General features: G+C 36.7%; 1 protein-coding gene across 4 annotated transcripts in view; it reads right to left on the reverse strand.

Annotated features, from left to right (window-relative positions):
• GPM6A (glycoprotein M6A) overlaps positions 1–23826 on the reverse strand; it is a 368540-nt gene that overhangs the window by 64518 nt on the left and 280196 nt on the right. For all 4 annotated transcript variants that reach the window (XM_015450561.3, XM_074040779.1, XM_015450559.3 and 1 more), the window contains exon 2: positions 3273–3465. In XM_015450561.3, the coding sequence (XP_015306047.1) occupies positions 3273–3465 (193 nt within the window). The remainder of the gene's footprint in view (positions 1–3272; positions 3466–23826) is intronic.

Genomic DNA, 23826 nt, shown 5'->3' on the forward strand with positions numbered 1-23826 from the left:
ATTTTCCCTCTGTGTTTTCATGAACTATTTGTTGGCAGGGAGAGAGTCTCAAATACTTTGTTAGCTCCAGAGGGCCTCTATAAGGAATTTTAGTAATGTGAAATATGAAAAGAGAGAGAATTTTGACATTTACATGTATTCCAATCAAAATGGTATGTTTTCTATTCCAAACATGCATTATTGGTTTCATATTTAATATATAATATGACAGAGCAAAGGTAAAAGTATGAAATTAAGCATATAATCTCCAATCTTTCTTCTAAACTCTCCTCACCCCCCCCCCACATACACTGCCATTAGAGCTTTAGTAGCTCTCTACAATATATGAAAGTTTGTTGTTTAAATATCAAATATCTTAACCGTAATTGCTGATAGATGTATGCAAGCATCTCTTGCCATTCATTAGGCTTATGATTTCTTACAAACTTGTAATTCTATAACTAAATTTAACAATTTGGATGTAGTTTATATAGAGAGAATCTGTAGATGTTAAGGACATCTGTGATGGCTTAAAATAATGCACAGTGAGAACATATTTTGTCCAGGGTAGGCTGCGATAAATCTAGAAAATGTCAGTTTTATCACATTAGAATATATCCATGCAATCATTTACTTAAGACTCTCTAAAAGCTAACCTGTAATAATCTAAAGCATTTTAATTATATTCCAAATGATGAATATGACTTATAATCTTTAAAGGGTTGATTCATGCTATTTGAATCTAAGGCATTGACAGCTATTAAATTTTGGTTTTATACATAGGTTTGTATTTAGTTTGATGAAAATTGATAAACTGTCTACTAATGCTTAAAGGATTCAATGTAATGCATAATGTCAATTTTTCAGGACTAATTTGTAAAATAAATTTACTTTGGGAAATATAATATGCAACTTTCAACTTGCTATTAATTCTTCATTCCCATTTGTCAGTGACCTTGGTGAAGCTTTCACCTGATACTACAGAGTTACAGACTATATTTTTATAATAATTTCACTTCTTAATTTAGTAGCTAATCAATTCCATTCTTCTAATCCCCATGTATGTGTAGGGGGTGGGGGGCACTGGTTTTCTCAATCTCATTTTCCGCATTTTATTTCTTATTTTCTTATCAGTGTTTCTCTAGGTTTTAAGTATCAACAGGTTTTAAATAAACAAATATTTCAGCTTTCCTTTTACCAAAAGTTTTGCTATGTACTCTGACCAGAGGTAAATGTCATCCACCCACCCCCTAAAACACAGCATTCTTGCTCTGTTACCTGATAGAAATGTAAAACTCTATTCTCTTTCTTTTTAATTTTTATTTTTTGAGACAGAGTTTCACTCTGTTGTGAAGGCTGGAGCTGCCTTATGTGCTCAAGAGATTCTTGTGCCTCAGTCTCCCTCATCGTTATGATTACAGGCATGTGCCACTATGCCCGGGTAATTTTTGCATTTTCAGTAGAGATGGGGTTTCACCGTGTTGCTCAGGCTGGTCTCGAACTCCTGGCCTCAAGTGATCTGCCTACCTTGGCCTCCCAAACTGCTGGGATTACAGGCGTTAGCCACCGTGCCCAGCCCACAACTCCATTCTCTCTTCATTTTCAGGGGAAATTAGTAACTTTAATAAATAAATAAAAGATGTTATGGTATTTATAAAAAATACTTTGAAATATACTTTTATGGAAAAAAATTATGAAAATTACTTTGAAAAATACCTTGTTCAAGATAATCTGCCTGTACCTGATGGAATATAAGAAATTTAGCAATATGATACATTCCTGATATTGTAGTTGGAGAAAATTGTCTTCTACCTAAAAAACTGTCTGGGTTGGCCGGGTGCAGTGGCTCACGCCTGTAATCCCAGCACTTTGGGAGGCCTAGGCGGGCAGATCACGAGGTCAGGAGATCGAGAACCTCCTGGCTAATGCAGTGAAACCCGTCTCTACTAAAAAAATACAAAAAATCAGCTGGGCATGGTGGCGGGCGCCTGTAGTCCCAGCTACTTGGGAGGCTGAGGCAGGAGAATGGCCTAAACCCAGGAGGCCGAGCTTGCAGTGAGCCGAGATCGCGTCACTGCACTGCAGCCTGGGTGACAGAGCGAGACTCCGACTAAAAAAAAAGTTGTCTGGGTTGACCAAGTGTTTTTTCAGAGTAGGATCTTAGGTTATAATTACACCAGGTCGACAGGAATTGCCCTGCATAGATGAGAATTGTGATCAAGCTCTTTTAGATGGAATAATAAGATTAAAAAGCAAAGCTACACTAACCATCCAGATACCCACTCAGATTTGTAAATCTAAAAGCATCATATTAGTTAAAAAATGTATATACATTAAGAATGTTTGAGTTTATTTAGAATGACAAAATAAAGGAACATGAAGAACTTTACAAACACAGGTATCAAACAGCATGAAATAAACACAAGAAGTTATAACAAAAGCTATAAGGGCCCAGGAGACAAGTTTATTATCAGCTGGGATTACAAACAAACTGTAATAAATTATTTTCTTTTTGTGGGCATAAAAATCACTGAATAAATTATCTCAGTTAGTAACTTATTTAGAAATAAATGTTTCTATAATTCAATCCCAAATCTTTGTTCTCTATATTCTCCAATAAGGAGCTGAAATTTCAACAGCAAACTAATTTTCAGACTGTTTAAGTTACTTTTCTAAAAAAGTTATTTTAACATAATCATAATATAGTGATCTTAGGAGTTTTACATTCTATGAGAGAAAAGTATAATTGGTGTTTGAAAAAAAAAAGGTTGCTCGATTTCTTATGATTTACTCTTTTACGGAAGACAATAAGAACGTTGCATAATATTTATATCATTTCTGTGAGGCAGCAACAGTAAGATACCATACCCCAGGGCTGAGTTTATTTCTTTTAAAGGTGGGAGCACCCATGGAGCTTTGGTGATTTTCCTAAAGTTAGCAGCAAGGGCCAGATTTGTACCTGGCACTATTCTAACAGAACAGCCTCTGTTCAAATTAGAAGAGCAAGAAAAGTGCCAGAATTCCACTTAATGGTAACCAAATTTTGAATACAACTTTACATTTAAAGCATTGGTTAATCCCTGATTCAGTCGGCCTCTGATCCCGTGCTACGTGCCTTCTATTGACTGTAAAGGCAATTATGAATCATGATTACCCTTCTGAATCATGTATGCCCTAAGAGTGCTGTTTCATTTATATCATCACCTCATTTAACTGTAGGCCCCACTTATTTAACACACAGAAGTGTAAATATATACACTGCAAAAATAACAAGAAATACTAGAGTGACTTACATGGTAAAAACATCCAGTGTGTCTCCAGCAGTTCTTGCCATCTCAAAGTAGGTTTGCAGAATGTTGACAGTTCCAGAAAGGGCTTCATGACCGCAGCCACAGAACAGGGCGACACCCGCATAGAGCAGGATGGTGGCAATCAGAGAAGCATAGGGAATGCCTCCCAGGCATTTGATACAGCATTCAAAACACCCTGTAGAAGATCACAAAGGGAGAAATTCATATTTTTGTTAATCTAATTTAAAATTTTGTTTTCAAACTTCAGCACTATGGGAAAGTATATTTGCACTGATAATACCAGGTCAAACATATAAATCAAGTCCTAGAGTATGTTGAAGGATACTAAGATCAAATTCCTTAATTATAAACCCATCCTCCACAAATAAGAGAATGTTTCCTATGACTGATGTCTTCCTCATCTACTGCAAAATCCAGAGAAACCGTTCCTTCCCAACTGAGACTTTCTATAATAATTAATCTTCACCATAGTTGCATGCGTAGCAATCCATTTTGAATTTATTGCTCTCAAATGTTACATGCTTATGGTTTCATTTCAATGGTATTTATTCTTTTGCACTCCATGTATCTGTATTACCTTTTTTTGTAACAGATTTTTTTATTGATGTGTCATAGTTGTACATGTTTTGGGGATACATGAGATATTTTGATACACGTTTATAATGTATAATTATAAAATCGGGGTAATTGGGATATCCACCGCCTAAAATATTTATGTTTTCTTTGTGTCAGGAACATTGTGATTCATCTCTTCTAGCTATTTTGAAATATACAACAGATTATTTTTAACTATAATTTCCCTACTGTGCTATTGAATATTAGAAATTATTATTTTTACATAAGTGTGTTTTTGTACTCTTTAGTCAATTTCTCAGACAGTAAGTTGAAGCCTGTTAGTATATTGTGAAGTCAACTTAGTGAAGTATTTTTTTCTTTTTTTTTTTTTTCCTTTTTTGAGACAGAGTCTGGCTCTGTTGCCCAGGTTGGAGTGCAGAGGCACAATCTCAGCTCACTGCAATCTCTGCTTCCCAGGTTCAAGAGATTCTCCTGCCTCAGCCTCCCAAGTAGCTAGAACTAAGGGCACGCACCTCCATTTCCCACTAATTTTTTTTGTATTTTTAGTAGAGACAGGGTTTCACCATGTTGGTCAGGCTGGTCTTGAACTCCTGACCTCAAAACTTACTGAACTTTGACCAGCAAATATTAAAAGTGGCAGAGACTGGAAGAGACAATATCTGAATGCATTTTATGTAGTAAGGGAAATTACTTTTGACTCTTTTGACTTCAGTGCTCCTATATGATATTTGAGTAGTGACTCATAATGAAAACCTACTTCTTGCTATCATTCATGGTTTTAAAACAATGACAAAGACAGTGGCACAGCAAACGAGAGCACGTTGGACACACCGATCACTGTGTGGTTTTTGCCAAATTTATTCTTTTGCGCTTATCATCTTTAAAAATGTGACAATAAGAGAATTTCTCTCATATGGTTCTCATGAGGATTAAATGAGTTAATATAAAAAAAAGTGCTTGACGTAGAGTAACTATTCACTACATGTTATCTGTCCTTATTAGATGTAATTTATTATTTTTTGGGGGGTCGGGGTGGGGGATGGAGTCTCGCTTTGTCACTCAGGCTGGACTGCAGCAGTGTGATCTCAGTTCACTGCAGCCTCCGCCTCCTGGGTTCAAGCGATTCTCTTGCCTCAGCCTCTCAAGTAGCTGGGACACTGAAACGCATCACTGGCTAATTTTTGTCTTTTTAGTAGAGACAGGGTTTCGCCATGTTGGCCAGGCTGGTCTCAAACCCCTGATCCACCCACCCCAGCCTCCCAACGTGCTGGGTTTACAAGTGTAAGCCCCCACACCTGGCCTAATTTAACTATTATTTATGTGAACTATTACTGTGCTGTCATGTAGTTGTCAGAAATTCTTTAGCCATCGTGGTCACTTTTGCTTTTTGAAGTCTCATCACTTTTACTTATTGAAACACAGCTTTAATCATTTAAACTGAGACATCAGGAAACGATGGTAAATATTCAAAATAAAGGTCACAATTTCCTAGGCTTTTTCTAGATATCTTCTAAGAAATTAACTAGAAATGCTTAAGTGTATATATTTTGCAGGAGGAAATATTGATGAGGCACTATGTGACAGCCACAACTGATAAAGGAGAATTTAGGTAAGAGGACTGACAGGCTAAGGGTACTTGCAAGGATGACCTAGGTTCCACATGCACCCACCTCTAGCCACCCCACGCCTCAGATACACACACATATCCTCATGCCAAAGATTTCCTCCTTATGAAAATTCTTGATCCAATCTGTCTTTGTAATGCTGAAGCCCCTCAGATAATTAATGACTTTTCCTTTTTCTTCAGAAACAAATGACAAACAGGATTTAAAAATGGATTCTTATTGTGCTTAAGTCATAGGAAGATCCGTGAACACTTTATCTAGAAGGCATAGATGCATATAGCAACATATGAAGCATATGATAATTGCAAAGTTCCTGTGAGAACTAAGTTTATATTGAGAGATTGAGCTAGTCGGCTATTTTTAATGCTGCTCACTGAACTGGCCTTCTTGAGAATTCTAGTCCATCCCATCTGCCCCAGAGGAGGTTAAAAAAAGGAGTCTGAACACCTTCCCATTTCAGTAGCTGTTGTTTGTGCAGGCAAAATTGTTTCTTGAACATTCCTCCCCCCACACACATCACACACACCCACACACACATCCCCCACACGTGCACGCCCGCGCGTGCGCACACACACACACACACAATGTGGGGAAGTAGAAAAGGTTAGAACAGCTTGAAACTTCATATAATAGGAAGAGATTTCACCAGCAGATGGCTAAAACCAATGTGTGTAGTATCTGAATGTCACTGAACACAGTTTTGGGTGGAGATTAACAGGGTGGCAGAAAAATCTTTGAACGATTCTGTCTCTTGTTGTTCTACAATTTCTACCTCACTGATTATTTAAAAATAATAATAAAAAACTTAGTGCCAGCCCAAAGTAGAGCTATCCCTATTTTTGGCAAGTATACCACATAGTCTCATGATTTCAAATCCTATTCATCTGTGATTTCTGTCTTTCGCTCTTCTCGAAGCATTTGATGCGGTTGTGGGATATTTCTACTATAGACAATCAGAAGTATAAAAACCAGATAGATGAACATGTTTCACAAAACTGTTCAAAATAGAGTAAGTTCATATATAAAGAGTTCAAACACTGAATGCCTGGGTGGGAACTGCTTTTGCTGGATTCTAGAGCCTAAAGTTAATAACTGAGTAAAGACTAAATCAGAATCAGAATAGCTCAGGAGCAGATAAAGTGGTAAGCTCATGACTGACCACCAAAACCACTTCTGGGGACTTCTGATTAATTTAAATATTAATTCAGGGTCGGTTTCGCTTATTTCTCATTGTCTCCACTCTACTTTAAATGGACCACTTCTAGCCTCCACACTATGCTCTGTAGCTGCAAGGGGGATACTGGAGTTGCTGCATCAGAGCATCAAGTATAACTTCAATTGAGTACTGGCTTTCAAATTTAGAAAGAAAAGCCCAAGATAAATTCTAAAACTGGGTCAACCCAAATTGACAAGGCTGAGATAACGTGCATTTCCAAATGAGTGTAAGGTCTCTTTACTCTATTTAAATGATACTATTTAAATTTCTCAGAATCATATTACCTTTACGGCAAATGCAAATTCCTCTAAACTTGCACTCCTGTGAAGTTAAGCTAGCATCTTTTGACTTAAGACCCCATCCTCCGTGGAACTTCTATTCAAAGGAAGAAATCTTAAGTATTTCATCATACACATATCGCGCTTGTAATGGGCTGGATCCTGACTATCCTCACTCTTCCACAGAGCCTGAGCTGCCTATCCGTGTTTAAAGAAGACTCTCAGAACTCCCATCTGGGGAAGCAGCGCATTATTTCAGTATTCTCTCCAGCTGCCAGGATCCCACGTAGTTGCTGGCAGGGGAGCTTCTTTCCACCCACAGAGAGGAACAGCCTTGGCTGAGCAGCAGAGTTGCCATAGCAACCCTGCCCCTGGGCCCCGGATAGGTTCCCAACAATCACCCTTTAAGGCTGCGGATCCTATGCCCCCAGTACCTCGTTTTCACTGAAATGCAAATGAAAAACCACTCGATTAAATGAATATTAGTGAAGGCATAGTAAGTGGAGTGCTGGTGCTGGAGAAGATACTTTTTTTCTTGAGAAACTCTCTAGTAAAATGATAAAGATTATTTTGAACAGGAAACATTTTCAATGCTAGATATTATAATAAAAATGGGCCCATTAATTCTCAAATAGAACTGATGGCTCAAATAGGGAATACCGAATTTACATGTTCTAGTCACTACCTATATACACAAAGAGGTATTTCTCATATCCATTTTCTGGTTATACTTTCCAAAATGAAATAATACTGTGCCTTCAGCTTTAACATGAAAACAAATATTAAAAGAATTATGAGATGTTCAACACACCCTCTGAAACATTAGCATTTGCCCAAAGATTAGTGAAGTTATAGATGGACTTGTACTAATACAACAATTTCAAAGAAAATAGAAGCTGTTAAGATACGTTATTTTTTAAAGAAGATACTGACTTTTTAAAAAGATATTAATTTATTTCCATTTAAACATTGTGAAGTCAAACACATGCCTTTGCTTTTGCTCACGTCACAAACTGCATCAAAACAAATAAAGGGAAAAGAACCTAAACCAATAAGAAAAAGACCAGGAGAGATAGACAACAAAGAAGAGAGGCCAACACAATTGTGGATTCTGGAAAAGTGATTGACAGAGGAGAGGTTGAGAAGTGAGATTTACAGTAGACTGACAATTGACTCATTGATACATTTTTCCTAATATTATTTACCAGACAGCTAATTCCTTTTCTCCTGACCTATGTCATCTTTGTCATTATCAAGTGTCTAGAGAGGTATAGATCTGTTTGATGGCTGTCTATTCTGTCCTATTAGTCTATTTCTCTGTCCCTGTGTCAGAAGTGTTTGAACCAAAGCAACTCCATCTTGAATAAGGGCCAGGTGAAATAAGGCTGAGACCTGCTGGACTGCATATCCAGTGGGTTAGGCATTCTAACCCACAGGATGAGAGAGTAGGTCAGCACAAAATACAGGTCATAAAGACCTTGCTGATAAAACAGTGTGTAGTAAGGAAGCCTGCTAAAACCCACCAAAACCAAGATGGTAACAAGAGTGACCTCTGGTCATCCTCATGGGTCATTATATGCTAATTATAATGCATTAGCATGCTCTGAGGCATTCCCACCAGTGCTATGACAGTTTACAAATGCCATGGCAGTCATGAGGTTACCCTATATGGTCTAAAAAGGGGAGGAACCATCAGTTCCAATAATTGCTCGCTCCTTTCCCCAAAAACTCATGAATTATCCACCCCTTGTTTAGCATATAATCAAGAAGTAACAGTAAGTATCCTAGATAAGGCAGCTCAAGCTTCTGCTCTGTCTATGGAGAGTAACCACTCTATATCCCTTTACTTTCTTAATAAACTTCCTTTCACTTTACTCTATGGGCTCGCCCCGAATTTCTTCTTGCTCAAGATCCAAGAACCCTCTCTTGGGGTCTAGATGGGAACCCCTTTCCAGTAACAGCTGGGCCAATACCACACTGCCTTATAGTATGTTTTGATGTGTGGAGGAAATTGCCTCAACCAATTCATTTTCTTCATGAATGTCATGGCTAGTCATTGCCCTTTTACTTTACCAATCAATTTTTAAAACAGTTTGTCTGATTATACAAATTAACTCATTGGGATTCTGATTGGTCTTTTTCCATTTGTATAAATTATTTATGTAATTTAGATATTTTTTTTTACTCACAAACTTTAAAATTATTTCATCGATTCTATGAATTATTTTGAGTTTGTGGATTATTTTAAATTTAGGTTGGTAATCATACCATCTGTGAAAATTTTGAGCTTTCTTTCTTTTCAATATGTGTGCTTTTTAATTTATCTTTTTATTGTCTTATGCTATTGGATAAAATACAGAGAGGAGATTAAAAATAATGTGAAAAGGTATCTTTTGTGATCCTGATATTATAGATAATACTTATGCTTTTACCATTAAGTTTGATGCTTGCTGTTGTTTTATTGGTTAAATATAGTCTCTTGTTTTAAATTATATCACATGCTTCCCACCTGGTAAAATAATTCTTTTTTCTTCTTTTTATCTGACGTTTCAATAAACTTTTCTAATGTAAGTTAAACATGCATTCATGAGGAAAAAAAAAAAAACAATGGCGCCACTGGGTTTTTAAAAATACATAGCTAAATTTGTCATGCTAACTTTGTTCAATACTTTTGCATTTATCAATTTATCCAAGAGTTATTGAGCCCTCACCAGGTGTCAGACACTATGCTAATTGCTGAGACTTTAGAAGTAAACAAATTCAGTGAAAATCTCTGCTCTCATTGTAGAGGTGCGAGCAAGATTATAAACAAGATACTGAAGAAATATAGGTGAGATTGTGAAAAGTTCAAAGAAGGAACCCTAAACAAAGAGGTGGGATTAGGGAGTATTGGAATATCAGTTTCAACTTCCAATAAAGAGGCTAGGGAAGGCATAACTGTGATGACATTTGTGAAAAGGTCTGGAGGAGGCAAAGGGACCGTCCAAGAGGCTATCTGGGAGAAAGTTTCTTTTCTTTTTATTTTTTAATTTTAGTTTTTATTTTTATTTATTTATTTATTTTGATATGGAGTTTCGCTCTTGTTGCCCAGCTGGAGTGCAATGGTGTGATCTTGGCTCACTGCAGCCTCTGCCTCCTGGGTTCAAGCGATGCTCCTACCTCAGCCTCCCTACTAACTAGGATTACAGATGCCCGCCACCACACCCAGCTAGTTTTTTGTATTTTTAGTAGACATGGGGTTTCACTATGTTGGCCAGGCTGGTCTCCAACTCCTGAGAGAAGGTTTCAAACAGAGGGAAACTAAATGTCAATGCCTTGAGGCAAGTGTGTGTCTAGAGTATCTGAGGAAAATTTAAGAACCAGTAGAGGCAAGATAGATTGAGGTAGAGACAAAGGCACACAAGGAGAGGTTAGAATATAATAGGTGAAGTTATAGGGTCATCAATATGTTAATGAATGTCATTGACAACAAATTTTTGCTGTCTTGTTTTGTAAGGAAGTTTATACCAGCCTCGTAAAGTGATCCCTTTTTCCAATGCCCTGGGAGAGTCTGCATAAAGTTGTAATTACCTGCACAGTAAATATTTGGTAGAACAACCAGTAAAACCAACCAGTCCACTTGTGTATTTTATGGGAAGAATTTAAACTGCTGATCTAATTTGCTGATGTTTATAGAGTGATTCAAGTATTCTATTTCTTCTTAAGTCTGTTTGCTAAATTCAATTTCTATAAGCATATGTAAACTTCATAAAAGATATAAATTTTCTCATTAAGTTGTATATAACATTTTAAATAATATTTTTAATGCATTCATCATCTGAGCATATATCCTTTGGTCTTCTCCAATGATTTTAATTCTTTCTGTTTTATTTCATTCCTTCTCTCCTTCCTCCCTCTTCTCTTCCCTCTCTCCTCCCTTTTGGTTTTTCTTTCCCTCCATCTGTCCCCTTTCTCTCTCTCTCTCTCTCTCTCTCTCTCTCTCTGTCTCTCTCTCTCTCTGTCTCTCTCTATGTGGGCCTCTCTCTCTCTCGTTTTCCCTCTTTCTCTCTCTGTCTTTCTTTTCTTCCTTTCTCTCTTCTTAAAGAGCATCAGCCAGGACAACCTATGTTTTATACTTTATTTTTGCTATTAAAACCAACAGGCCTGGCACAGTGGCTCAAGTCTGTAATCCCAGAACTTTGGGAGGCGGAGGCGAGTGGATCATGAAGTCAGGCGTTTGGGAGCAGCCTGGCCAACATGGTGAAACCCCATCTCTACTAAAAATACAAAAATTAGCCAAGCATGGTGGTGCTCGCCTGTAATCCCAGCTACTCAGGAGGTTGAGGCAGGAGAATCACTTCAACCCGGGAGGTGGAAGTTGCAGTGAGCTGAGATCGTGTCACTGCACTCCAGCCTGGGCGACAGAGCGAGACTCCATCTCAAAAAAAAAAAATAAAAAGATAGGATAAAATAAAAATTCCAATGACTTTAAACATCACATTTTACTTTTCAGTAAGTCTACAATATTTCCTTCCCAGCTTCATAGTGGGGATCTCTTCCCATTATAGCCATTCAGAAACTCAGGTTGATAAAGGAAAACCGTCTTGAACACTGCTAGTCATGGTATCAGAATAAAAACACCAGGGAAATCTCACTTTGGCAATCAAGTATTCTAGGCTCTAGGTAGTACACGCCATATCTAAGCCCAGTGGGTAGAAAGAATCACTTTCCTCCCTCTCAAATACAAAGATCAAAAAGTGCAATTCTGCTATCTTTCCAGAAGACAGGGAGCTACAAAACTTAGCAAACAGCACTAATGGCTATCATAGCAAGTAAAGCTGAAGGTTTTCCAACATGATTATTCTTTTCAAATAAACTTATTTTGGTATGATTACTTTGTTTCATTAATTTCTCTTTTTAGATTAATTTTTTTTCTTTTTTATTTTCTTTGGGTAAATTTTCCTATACATTGTCTAATGTTTTAATGTGGAAAGATGGATGCTGAGCTCATTGCTCTTTGGACTTTTCTCTAATAAAAATATTTAACCCCATAAAGTTACCTTCTAATTCTGATTTGAGTGAATTCCACAAGTTCTGATATGCAAACTTTTCATTCTTGTTCAGTTTTAAGTATTCTCTAAAGTTTATTGAGATCTCTTTTTGACATATGTCATTTTTTTCTTGGATTATTTATTTTGGTTTTCAAATATGAAAGCTTTTTAAATTTTCTGTATGTTATCTGTTTGTATATTTATTGCATTATTGTTAGAGAATATGGTCTATAGGATGCCAGTCCTCTGAAATGTATAGTGACTTCCTTTAAATTAAATCGTAGATTTGAGTTTCTCAGTTTCTGAAAGCAGCAGAAATTTAGATCGCCAACTCACAGGAGAGCTGGCCTGTGGTACCAGATTCTCAGGAGACATATTTTCCCCGTCAACTCACTCAAGCTATAAAAGATGTAAATTTTCCCTTTCTGCCTTACACACAACTTTTGTTACTATTATTGTTCTGTAATTTTTTGCTTTGTTTAATTTTGTTTTCCTGGCTCAGCCTTTCACGGAGTCCTTTAGAGTCCTGACCCTCATGCTGTGTGTTCCAGCTTGACCTCCCGTCTCGGGCTGACCTCACCTCTGTTTCCTAACTTATATTACCAGGACACCCAATGTGAAGCGCAAGGAAACCAGGAATATGAAAATGACCCAGGACCTGCTGCTGCCTGCAGTGCTTTCTTGCTTAGCTCCCTGAACTTCTCCTTTAACTTTATTTTTGGCCTCTGAGGGTTCTGCTTACTCTCTTGACAGTACATCAGTGTGTACATATATGTGTACATATATAAGTAATTATATTTTAATTGCACCTATATTTTAAATACACAAACGTATTTGTTTCCAAACTTCAATTGTTTGGGAACAAAAAAAGATTTTCTTGCTATTTAGTCTACCATACTACTGGTAACTCTTAATTAGAAAGAGACAACCACTAGGTATTTGAGGAATGCCTCCAACTTGGAAGATGGAAACCAAAAAAAATAAGCAAATGAAATTCCAAGAAATGAGAGATAAAGCAGGCAGCTGAAGAGAGTTTAAAAAGGGCATATTGGCACACCAAATATATATACATATGTATATATATACACATATGTGTATATTTATTTATTTATATACATATATTTGTGTATATACAAATACATATATGTATATATTTTTATATATTTATTTAGAATATTACAAAATATATTGCATTCTAAACAAAATGGATGTATTTCTTTCTAACTAAAATAAGAATATGAGGCAACCAAGTAAAAAGGGCTCCCCAGAAAATAGCTGGTTTGAGTATTGGGAGGACGGAGTTGGGCCTCAGAAGTTCTCGCTGGTTTGGGTCAGGGGTGGGGAGGCTGGCCTCTTCTGTCCCTGTGTGGTAACCAGGAGATTCATTTGGTAAAGTGGGAAGCCTTTTATCAGGACTCCATCTCACTTTGCTGAGTTATATTTTCTTTTTCCTTTTCTCTCAATGAATTCTACTCATCACCCTTATATGTGTCTGCTAGCCTAATCTTTCCTGGTCATGTGACAAGAACGGTGTTTTCCTACAATAAATAGATGCTCTAAATAGGCAACTGCAATAAAATTAAAAGCTATTATTAAATGGAAATATAGCGGAAGTTTACATTTTCACAGTTTAAAGACACACACACACAAAGAAATCTATGACAAAGTAGAACAAACAGACAAAAGATGGAAACTGGCAAGAAAAGATAAGCAACTTAGAGGATCAGACAAGGAAGAACAACCACCACAATCGAATATAATGATATTCATCAATAAAGCAGTGAAAATGAAGATTAGCAAATTACTGAATAATTGATATAAAACAGTTTCCTAGAGTTAAGGGCCTGAGTCTGTAGATTGGTAGGACTCACTGAGTTTGTTTCTGGGGCTGAATCCCTCCCTTCCTGTAGCTCTTACAGCCCCCACTACCTCCTGCTGCCCCACGGCCACACTATGGCAGAGACAGGAGGCCTGATGCTGGCTCGTGCCCTCAGAGTGCTCCAAATTAATAAAGGAGGAATAGAGCAATTGGGGTCATGGACGATAAGTGTCTTAGAAAAAGTCATCATCAGAGAAGGAGAACGAGAAGTGCTTTCAGCTAAATTTAAAGCAAATGCTTTTATTTAGAGGACTTTTTCTGAAAACTTGGAACAGTTCTAAGTTAGCCTTAAGACCTTTTTCTGTCTATGGAAATATTAGTGGAGTGAGGCCAACCTGACTTTCTCTTATCCTAACATTGAGGGAAATATGTCCCTTGGGTAGAAATAAGAGAACAATTCAATCAAGACCTGACTGTAGTAAGTTTATTTCACATGCTCACTTCTTTTTTCTATGCCCTGCTAGCAGCAGGAGTATGGAATCACTACATCAATATTCAGAGAATGTTTCTTGAGCACCTATTTCTTCTATACACTGTGTATACAGAAGTGATAAAAAAAAAAAAAAAGAAAAAATATGGTCTCTACTCTGTTAGAGCCTATATAACAGTGAGAAATAAAATTAGGAAATTCCGGCACCTTTTAGAAAAATTCCAGAAAATATCCTATGAAAACATCCAGTATTGTGATATCCTTAGTGTCCAGCTGGTGTAGCCAGGATTGCAGTGTTCATCAGCACATCAGAATCAGTGGTCATGGGCTTGAAGTTCAAAATTATCCAAAGAATAGTAGACTAAAAAGCTTCTTGGCATAAAGTATAACACGCCATAAAGATGAGTAAGGATATTCCAAAACTGGGCTTCTGAGGAAGACTTTATACTGTAAAATGTTTAGCAAACATACTCTGTAATAGTTAACCCTTTAATGAATGACATGATAATCTCTATTTTTTTTTTTGATAAGGAATCTCCCTCTGTCGCCCAGGCTGTAGTGTAGTGGCACAATCTTGGCTCACTGCAACCTCCGCCTCCCGACTTCAAGCCATTCTCCTGCCTCAGTCTCCTGATTAGCTGGAACTACAGGTGCGCACCACAACATCCAGCTAATTTTTGTGTTTTCAGTGGAGATGGGGTTTCACCATATTGGTCAGACTGGTCTTGAACTCCTGACCTTGTGATATGCTTGCCTCGGCCTCCCAAAGTGCTGGGATTACAGGTGCGAGCCACCAAGCCCGGCCTGATAATCTCTATTTTTAAAGCCTTTTAGAATATAGCTTAAATAATCCTTAAATATTGTTAAATGTTTATTAACATCTTATTTAAATATGTCCTGGCCTAAACAGAGCATAGAGTCAAAGTAAATATTTGAATCTTTAAGAACAAAATAGTATTACCAAAAATAAACTCAAAGGACAGGTTTTCATCTTAAACACTGCAGTCATGGCTATAATACTCTGCTTAAACAAATCAGTTACAAATTTAAAAAGAAATGTCTTTAAACAAGAAAATATCCACAGTGTTCAAAGGCATTTTTGTATCCTGTAGTACACAATGGAGGAGGATTTTCACTGCATTTTTTGCTGAATCTCATTATATTTGATAGTGGTTGTTGGTTTTCCTTGTCTGATCTTCTAAGTTGCTTATCTTTTCTCTCCAATTTTGATTTTTTTGTCTTTTTGTTCTACTTGTCATAGATTTTTTTTTTTTGTCTTTTAGTCCTTCTGTGGAAATGTAAACGTCTGCCATCATATTTCTATTTAATAATATCTTTTAATTTTTTTGGTAGTTACTTATTTGTGGATGGGTATCAAAATCACCAGGGACGCTGTCAAAAATAGAGATTTTTTGATCCCCTGGGTTGAGAATCTTGTGGGTTTTTATCAAGTTCTTCAGTTGATTCTGATGCTGCAAGATTTGCAAGTCATGCAGTATTCTATAAAATCACATGAGATGCCCTGAATCCTTTAAAGTATTTGATAAACTGGGATATGCATGTAATAAAAAGATTAAGAAGGAATTACTCTAAAAACCTGAACAAATGCTTAAACAACATATACAGTTTATAGCTATTTATCTCAACAAGACAGATTTTTTTTTTAAAACAGTTCCAAGGCATCAGAAACAATATCAAGACTTTTTTTGTTTGTTTTTATTTTTATATTTTAGAGACAGGGTTTCAGTCTGTGCCCAGGCTGGAGTGCAGTGGTGTGACATAGCTCACTGTAGCCTCGAACTCCAGGACTCAAGGGATTCTCTTGCCTCAGCCTCCCAAAGTGTTGGGATTACAGGGGAGAGCCACCATACCTGGTCACCAAGACTTTCAATGCATTGCCTGGTGTGATCTCCACAGCTCATATGAAATAGCTATAATTATAGTTAGGCAATTTCTCAAGTGGTTATTGACAGTAGATACTGCCAGAGTACATGAAAGCCTATTTATGATGATTTTTTCAGAAGAATGATGACATTTTTATTTTTAAAATGCCATCATGAAAATGTTTATTAAGATTAATATTTAACATTCAGATAGGTTTTTTTAGAAATATATTACTAATTACAGAACATTCTGTACTGGTCAACATGACTTAGCAAGAATGTTTTGATTAATTAAACTTGTTTCCCTAAGGCGGAGAAGTTAATTGCTTCTATTATGAGTAGAACCATACTCTTCTGACTGTGATAAATAAGCCCCCAGGGTGAGGGAACAGTCAGGTGGAGACATGTTTCTGATGTAGAAAAACAATCCCTGGAAGGAAAAAAAAAAAAAAAAAAAAAACTAGAACTCCATATTCCATACAACTGTGGGGTTCTGATAGCATATACTCTGCTTGTTCAGATAATGTCTGGAAATCCAGTTAAAACCCTCATTTTATCTTGTAATGAATGGACTGATGAACATAAATGCTCTTCCCCTAAATATTCACACGGTTTGATCTCTCACAGTCTTCAAACCTTTGCTCAAAATACTCATTCATTCATTTGTTCTTTCGTGTGTGTTTGTTGAGTTATCCATTGCTGCCTCACAAGCCATCCCCAAACGTACTAGCTTAAAGCAGAAATTTATTATAATTTCTCACATCTTATGGGTTTATTGGTGTCAGCTGGGCAGCTTTCACTCGGGATTGTTCATGCAGATGCAGCCTGAAAGTGAATAGGTCTGCGGTCATCTGAGTGCTTGACTGGGCTGGATGTCCAGGATGGTTTCTTCCTTGCAAGTATGGCACCTCAGCTAGCATGCCTCGAACTGCTGAGAACTTGCATAATTCTCCCACATTTTATTATCAAAGTAATCACAGGCAGCTCAGATTCAGCTGGGAGAGGGGATGGGAGGAAGAGTTGAAGACTGAATGGCAGTGGGGTAGAATCTGCAGCCATGTTTAGTCTGACACAAGCTGATCTATTTTAAAATTGAACTTTCCACCCAAATGATTGCTTTCTTTTCCCATAACACTTATCACCATCCAATGTGTTGTTTATCTTACTATTGACATTTTTTTTTTGAATTATTGAATCTCTTTACCAAACTATGAAAGCTATGAGGTCAAGAATTTGTATTTTGTGACTGGGCATTGTGGCTCACACCTGTAATCCCAGCACTTTCAGAGGCCAAGGCGGTCAGATAACCTGAGGTCAGGAGTTCGAGACCAACCTGACCAACATAGAAAAACCCTGTCTCTACTAAAAATGCAAAATTAGCCGGGTGTGGTGGCACATGCCTGTTATCACAGTTACGTGGGAGGCCGAGGCAGGAGAATCACTTGAACCCGGGAGGCAGAGGTTGCGGTGAGTTGAGATCACACCACTGCAATCTAGCCTGGGAAGCAAGAGCAAAATTCCATCAAAAGAAAAGAATTTGTATTTTGTTCATTTCTGCATGCCTATGCTCTAGCACAATATCTGACACATAGTAGGTTCTCAGTTAATATTTGTTGAATAAATAATCCAATTGAAAAACATGTCTCAACAACCAACTAAGACAGATCTAAAAGTGGTCATTAGCTTCAAACCCTCCCCCATGTCCAGCTTGCAGAGAAATACCAGAATCATGATAATTTTCTACTTTGGGATGAAGAATGAGAAATGTGGGCAATGAATGGTTAGCTAAAACACAATTTTGTGTTTTCCTTCTATAACTCTTTAAAAAAGTGAGCCTATTTTTCTTTCTGAGTAACTTGTAAAGAGTGTTTTTGTAAGTTTGCTGGAGAGATAATTCAAAAGTCTTCCTGTATTATATACTACAATCTTAAATTTGTAGAAGAAGAAACTCTTGTTGTGTACATCATACAACAGAATGCAACAAAGTCACTGGCAAACTTGGACTTGTACTGAATGTATTCATCTCTAAACTTCTGTTTTGTTAATGACACAATGTTCAGGATTATCAGTATGACTCTCCACCAAACCCAAAATAAAAACACAAACTTCCACATCAAAAACAACAGAGAAAGAGTTACAGAAGATCCTGAGACCTTCAGAACTATTAAATTCCAAACAGGGAAAGCTGAAGACATTGCCAATAAATGTAAAAAGAATTAGCCTCTTAAGCAAACTAATTCAGGAAAGAAGATAGTGTTTTTCTTAAAGGAATTTATGGTCACAAGTTATTTACTAGTATTTAATAAAATTGTCCATAATTTTGAAAATAATTTCTTAAGTATTGCTCCAAAATAATGTGGTTTCTGAGATATGTGTTTCATGGAAACAGATTTGTCTATGTTTTATCTTATCTCACACAACATCAATTCAGCAGCTGAAGGAATTATTTCAAAGTATGACCTGGAGTATGTCAGCCTCCTGCTTAAGATCTTTCCTCAACTTTCCTTTACATTAACTTACCATTATATTTTCCACTCCCTCCTTCTACACTAGGATGCTGTTTGTGATCTCGCCAGCATCATTTTCCATTGCGGCCCACTTGACTCACTGCACACCAGCTACATCGGCCACCTTTCAACTCCTTGCAAACCAGCCTTTATGCTCTTCCTGTTTCCTCTGCCTTGGTGATCTGATGCTCTTCCCATGCTAGGCTCCTTCCTGCTTACAGCTTAAATGTCTCTTCCTTAGAGAGACTCCCTTTACTGTCCATAAAAGAGAACACTATTTATTTTCAATGTTTAACAAGGACTAGTGCAAATCTGCTATTCATTGGTGGTCATGTAGAATTCTCTTGATCATAACATCCGTTCAATTCCATGATTTAATCATAGAAGCTTACTTTTTAATTATGCATTTTTCTGCCTAATCTCATCAGTCACAGTGATGAGAGTTCACAGACTGCCAAAATGTTTGCTGCAGTTGGAATTTTATAACATAGTATGGTAGCACCAGCATAAAATGCTGTTTCCACATACAGACATAGACATGAGTAATAAAATAGAAATAGTCATTACTTAAGACTGATTCTTCTTAGATAGACAACTTTTTCAAGACAGTTAAAGAAGAGAGAACCAGGTGATAAGATTGGTCCTCTAGGAAAAAAATGGAATGTGCTTCATTAGATAAAAATATCTCAAACTTATGAGAAAAACACAATTGAGTCTTCATGTTTTGTTCTTGGTTAATGTGATGAAGAATGTATTATAATTTTTCTAATGTCTCATGGATATCATGGAAAAGCTGTTATAATTGCCAAGAATTTTCAGCGTAAATAAGGTATTTTGTGTTGCTAAATAAGTACTATGTGTTATTTAGTGAAGCAATATGGCATTTGAAGTTATTTTTTAGCTTTAAACAGTATATAAAATTTTGTAAAACTGCACCAATTAACTATAGCAGTTTGAATACCAGAACAGGTATACTGTTCTGGTGCCATAAATGCTTTCTCATGACCAGAGCAATTTTAAGATGCTTTCATTATTATGGTTATTGAGAAATTTTCTTAAAACAAAAATAACAACTGCAAAAATGGCAATAGCTTATGTTACATCAGATATTCTGTAGATTTGTTTTTATAAAATTAGTGTTTATATGTATCTGCTTTTTATAATTAAATGAATTCATCTGGCTTTTAAAGACAACAGAATCCCTTATACACAAATTAACTCATCAAAAAATACTTTCTTTTATATTTTACTATATTGTTACTTTAAAAACAATAAAAGAACAAACAAAACTTTATAAAGTAATCTAGAAAAAGAAATCTTTACATTAGGCTGGGTGTGGTGGCTCACGTCTGTCATCCCAGCATTTTGGGAGATTGAGGTGGGAGGATCACTTGAGGTCAGGAGTTGGAAACAAGCCTGGCCAACATGGTGGATCCCCATCTCTACTAAAAATACAAAAAATAGCTGGGTGTGATGGTGGGCACCTGTAGTCTCAGCTACTCAGGAGGCAGAGGTAGGAGACTCGCTCGAGCCCCGGAGGCGGAGGTTGCAGTGAGCTGAGATGGAGTCACTGCACTCCAGCTTGGGCGACAGAGTGAGACTGTCAAAAACAAACAAAAACAAACAAGCAAAAAAACAAGAATGAAAATATTTACATTTTTACAATTAAATTGGTGAATGCTTAAACCATATGACCCACACACATAATCCAGGAATGTGTGAAACAGGTTTGTTCAAAGCTCCAATGTAAAAAGGCAAAGATGGGATCATCTACCAGCACACTCTACTACATGATTAAATACAAATCATTTTAACAGAATTGGAGCATACTTAAAATACACTTGAGAAATTTGAAGGCATTCTTAAAAATGAAAATATAACTTTAACACCAAGTGACTAAAATAACTATAAAATAAATACTGATTATGAATTCAAGTTGTAAAAGAAAAATTAGAAATTAAAAAAAATCCAAATTCTCTTTAAAAAGAGAACATGAATTACTTATAGAAAGTTTCTTTAATTTAGTTCATAGAAATTCACTAAGACATTTGCAGATACAACCATCTCACTGAAAACATAATGATAGATTTTTAATGCAATCTGGCTTTTTAGAATTTATATATTTATTCCAAATTTTAAAAAATCATTTCTTTTAAGAAGCACATATTGTTAAAATTCTCTCTCATAGTTACTACAACATACCAAAATTGGGTATAACACAACTTTTTTTTTTTTTTTTTTTTTTGACAGTCTCGCTCTGTCACCAGGCTGGAGTACAGTGGCACAATCTCGGCTCACTGCAACCTCTGCCTCCTGGGTTCAAGTGATTCTCCTGCCTCAGACTCCAGAGTAGCTGGGACTACAGGCACCCGCCACCATGCCCGGCTAATTTTTTGTACTTTTAGTAGAGAAGGGATTTCACCATGTTGGCCATGATGTTCTCGATCTCTTGACCTTGTATAACAAAACATTTTAAGCCATATTCTCAAATATTTCCTACATCAAAAGGTTATTTCAAAATATGTATGGGCAAGAAAACAAAACAAATTGTCTCCTGATAATCACAGTAAGCCATTTTGTATCATAAACATTAGCAGAATGTTCAAAATGAATATGTAACAATTAATTTGTTACAATGTCAGAAACAAATTGTTACCATTTGTTAAGAGGAAAACTCTGGAGTCCCGAAGTGCTGTCTAGAGAGCTTGAATTGTGTCAAGTACATTTGGAAATAGAGAGGCAAACGGCAGTACTTCAAAGTAGATACGTCACTTCTGCAATCAGTATCTTTTCTCAGGCATCAGAGACTTTCAAAAGCGAAAATATATTTTTTAAATCAAAAGAATATTTTCCTTCTCTCTCCCTCTCTCTCTTTCATTAAAGGAGCTATTGGCATATGCTTGGCTCCCTAAAGGCCAGGGAAATATTAGTTCAAAGTCCCTCATAAATCTTTTTAAATGTTATAGAAGAAACGTCGATTTTATTTGAGCCAAGCATAAGCCTGTCATTTTGTTGCTTCTATTACAACCGCCTGAGCACCCTGATAACAAAATACGGATGCACTGTTTTTTCTTCCAGCAAATTCAATCTTGACTAATTTATCCCATCACCTAAATACTTAATGTCCTTTGCTTCTTTTGATCATATCTCATATGACTTTTAGATGGTAGGGGCTGAAAATAAAGGTTTAAAGAGAGGTTAAAAGAACTCCAAAGCGGCCTATGAACGTATGATAACAGAATATGCCTTTTAGCTGTTTTTGTATTCTGCTCACCACAGGACACATCCTTAAGAGGGCTCAGCCCACATATGAAAACCTGCACTTCACATAAATCTTTTTATTTCATGTTACTAATCCCCAGAATTTTATGAATACACACAAAGCTCATTTTCAGTTCCTATCAGTCACCTCTGGTGACTGTGAAGTGAAAATAAGAATACTGCAAAATAGAAGAATGTCCATGGAATATCTGAAAAGGCAGAAATGCTGAAGAAAACATTAGATCTTTATTATTCTAGAATATGCTCTACACTGAAGTACAGCACTCCTGTATTGTAGTCCAGATGAGGTTAATAACTAGTTCCCAAGACCAAGGAATATGTTTCATGTAGCTTTATTATCCTGCATTTCATGCAGAGTTTGGCTCACGGACACAGCACTAAATAACCCCAATGACTTATCTTCTACCTCTATTTTCTGGTGCGTTTTTGTTCCTTTTGTACCAGAAGGATTAGTCAAGTTTACCCACTAAAATGTCTACCCTTCAGTTTCAACATGATGTCCAGTCAAATTACATTGGAAAAATATATACTGAATTCACAGCAAGAGAACCAAAAGATGGATCTTGAACTGAAGACGTCTTAGAAATGTATTTCACAGTGTAAAGAAAGATAGTCATTTCTGCATTTGGTTGTAACTGTTCACTGCTGAGGTGTGATGAAAAGACTATAGAGAAAGTAATATCAGAGCTATGCTGTTTCTGTTTCGTGGGTATTTTTCCAACAACTAGTAGTTACTTTAGCTTTTCTAGTATATATGTGTGTGTGTGTGTGTGTGTGTATATATATATATATATTCTATTTTTAAAAAAGCAAGATCTAGGCCAGGCACAGTGGCTCATGCCTGTAATCCCAGCACTCTGGGAGACCAAAGTGGGTGGATCACCTGAGGTCAGGAGTTCAAGACCAGCCTGGCCAATGTGGTAAAACCCTGTCTTTAATAAAAATATAAAAATTAGCTGAGTGTGGTGGTGCATGCCTGTAGTCCCAGCTCTTTGGGAGACTGAGGCAGGAGAATCGCTTGAACCTAGGAGGCAGGGGTTGCAGTGAGACGTGATAGCACCACTGCACTCCAGTCTGGGTGACAGAGTGAGACTCTGTCTCAAAAAAAAAAAAAGCAAGATCTAATTTATCAACTTCATTAAGAGATGGTAAGGGACAAAGGACTGGCTTTATTATCGTTGTAGCTGCTGTACAAACTTAAGAGTTTAATGTTTTCCTCAAACCACTGGAAAGCCAAGGGAGATAATTCTTAAAGACACTTCTTACTAAATAAATAACATTATTTGGAATTAAGATGTGGAAGACAATAAATATCCTGTATTCTCAATGAAAAACTGTTGACACTTCATGTGGTTTCAATAGGTAGAAAATAGGTATTCACAAGGTATATATATTTGATGGTGAACAAATTTAGATAATTGAAAAGATTATTTTTACACAACATCTGATAATATTCATATTAAGACTGAACTTGGAATTGAATGTAATTGGAGTGAAAGACATTCACAGTGGTTTTAACTAATGACAGAGAAAAATGTACTCCAGCGGTCTAATAACTTTTACTATTTTACTTTTGTTCTCAAGTGTGACCAAGTTACATGCAATAATTTATAAAATTATATTATGCGACAGGTGCAATGTCTCATGACCATAATTCCAGAACTTTGGGAGGCTGAGGCTGGAGAATTGCTTGAGGCCAGGAGTTTGAGACCAGCCTGGGCAACAAAATAAGACCCCACTTTTACAAAAAGTACAACAATTAGCCTGGTGCGGGGGTGTGCACTTGTAGTCCCAGCTACTTAGGAAGTTGAGGCAGGAGGATCCCTTGAG

The sequence above is a fragment of the Macaca fascicularis genome, chromosome 5 (assembly GCF_037993035.2).
Source record: "Macaca fascicularis isolate 582-1 chromosome 5, T2T-MFA8v1.1".
In the NCBI taxonomy this organism is placed as follows: domain Eukaryota; kingdom Metazoa; phylum Chordata; class Mammalia; order Primates; family Cercopithecidae; genus Macaca; species Macaca fascicularis.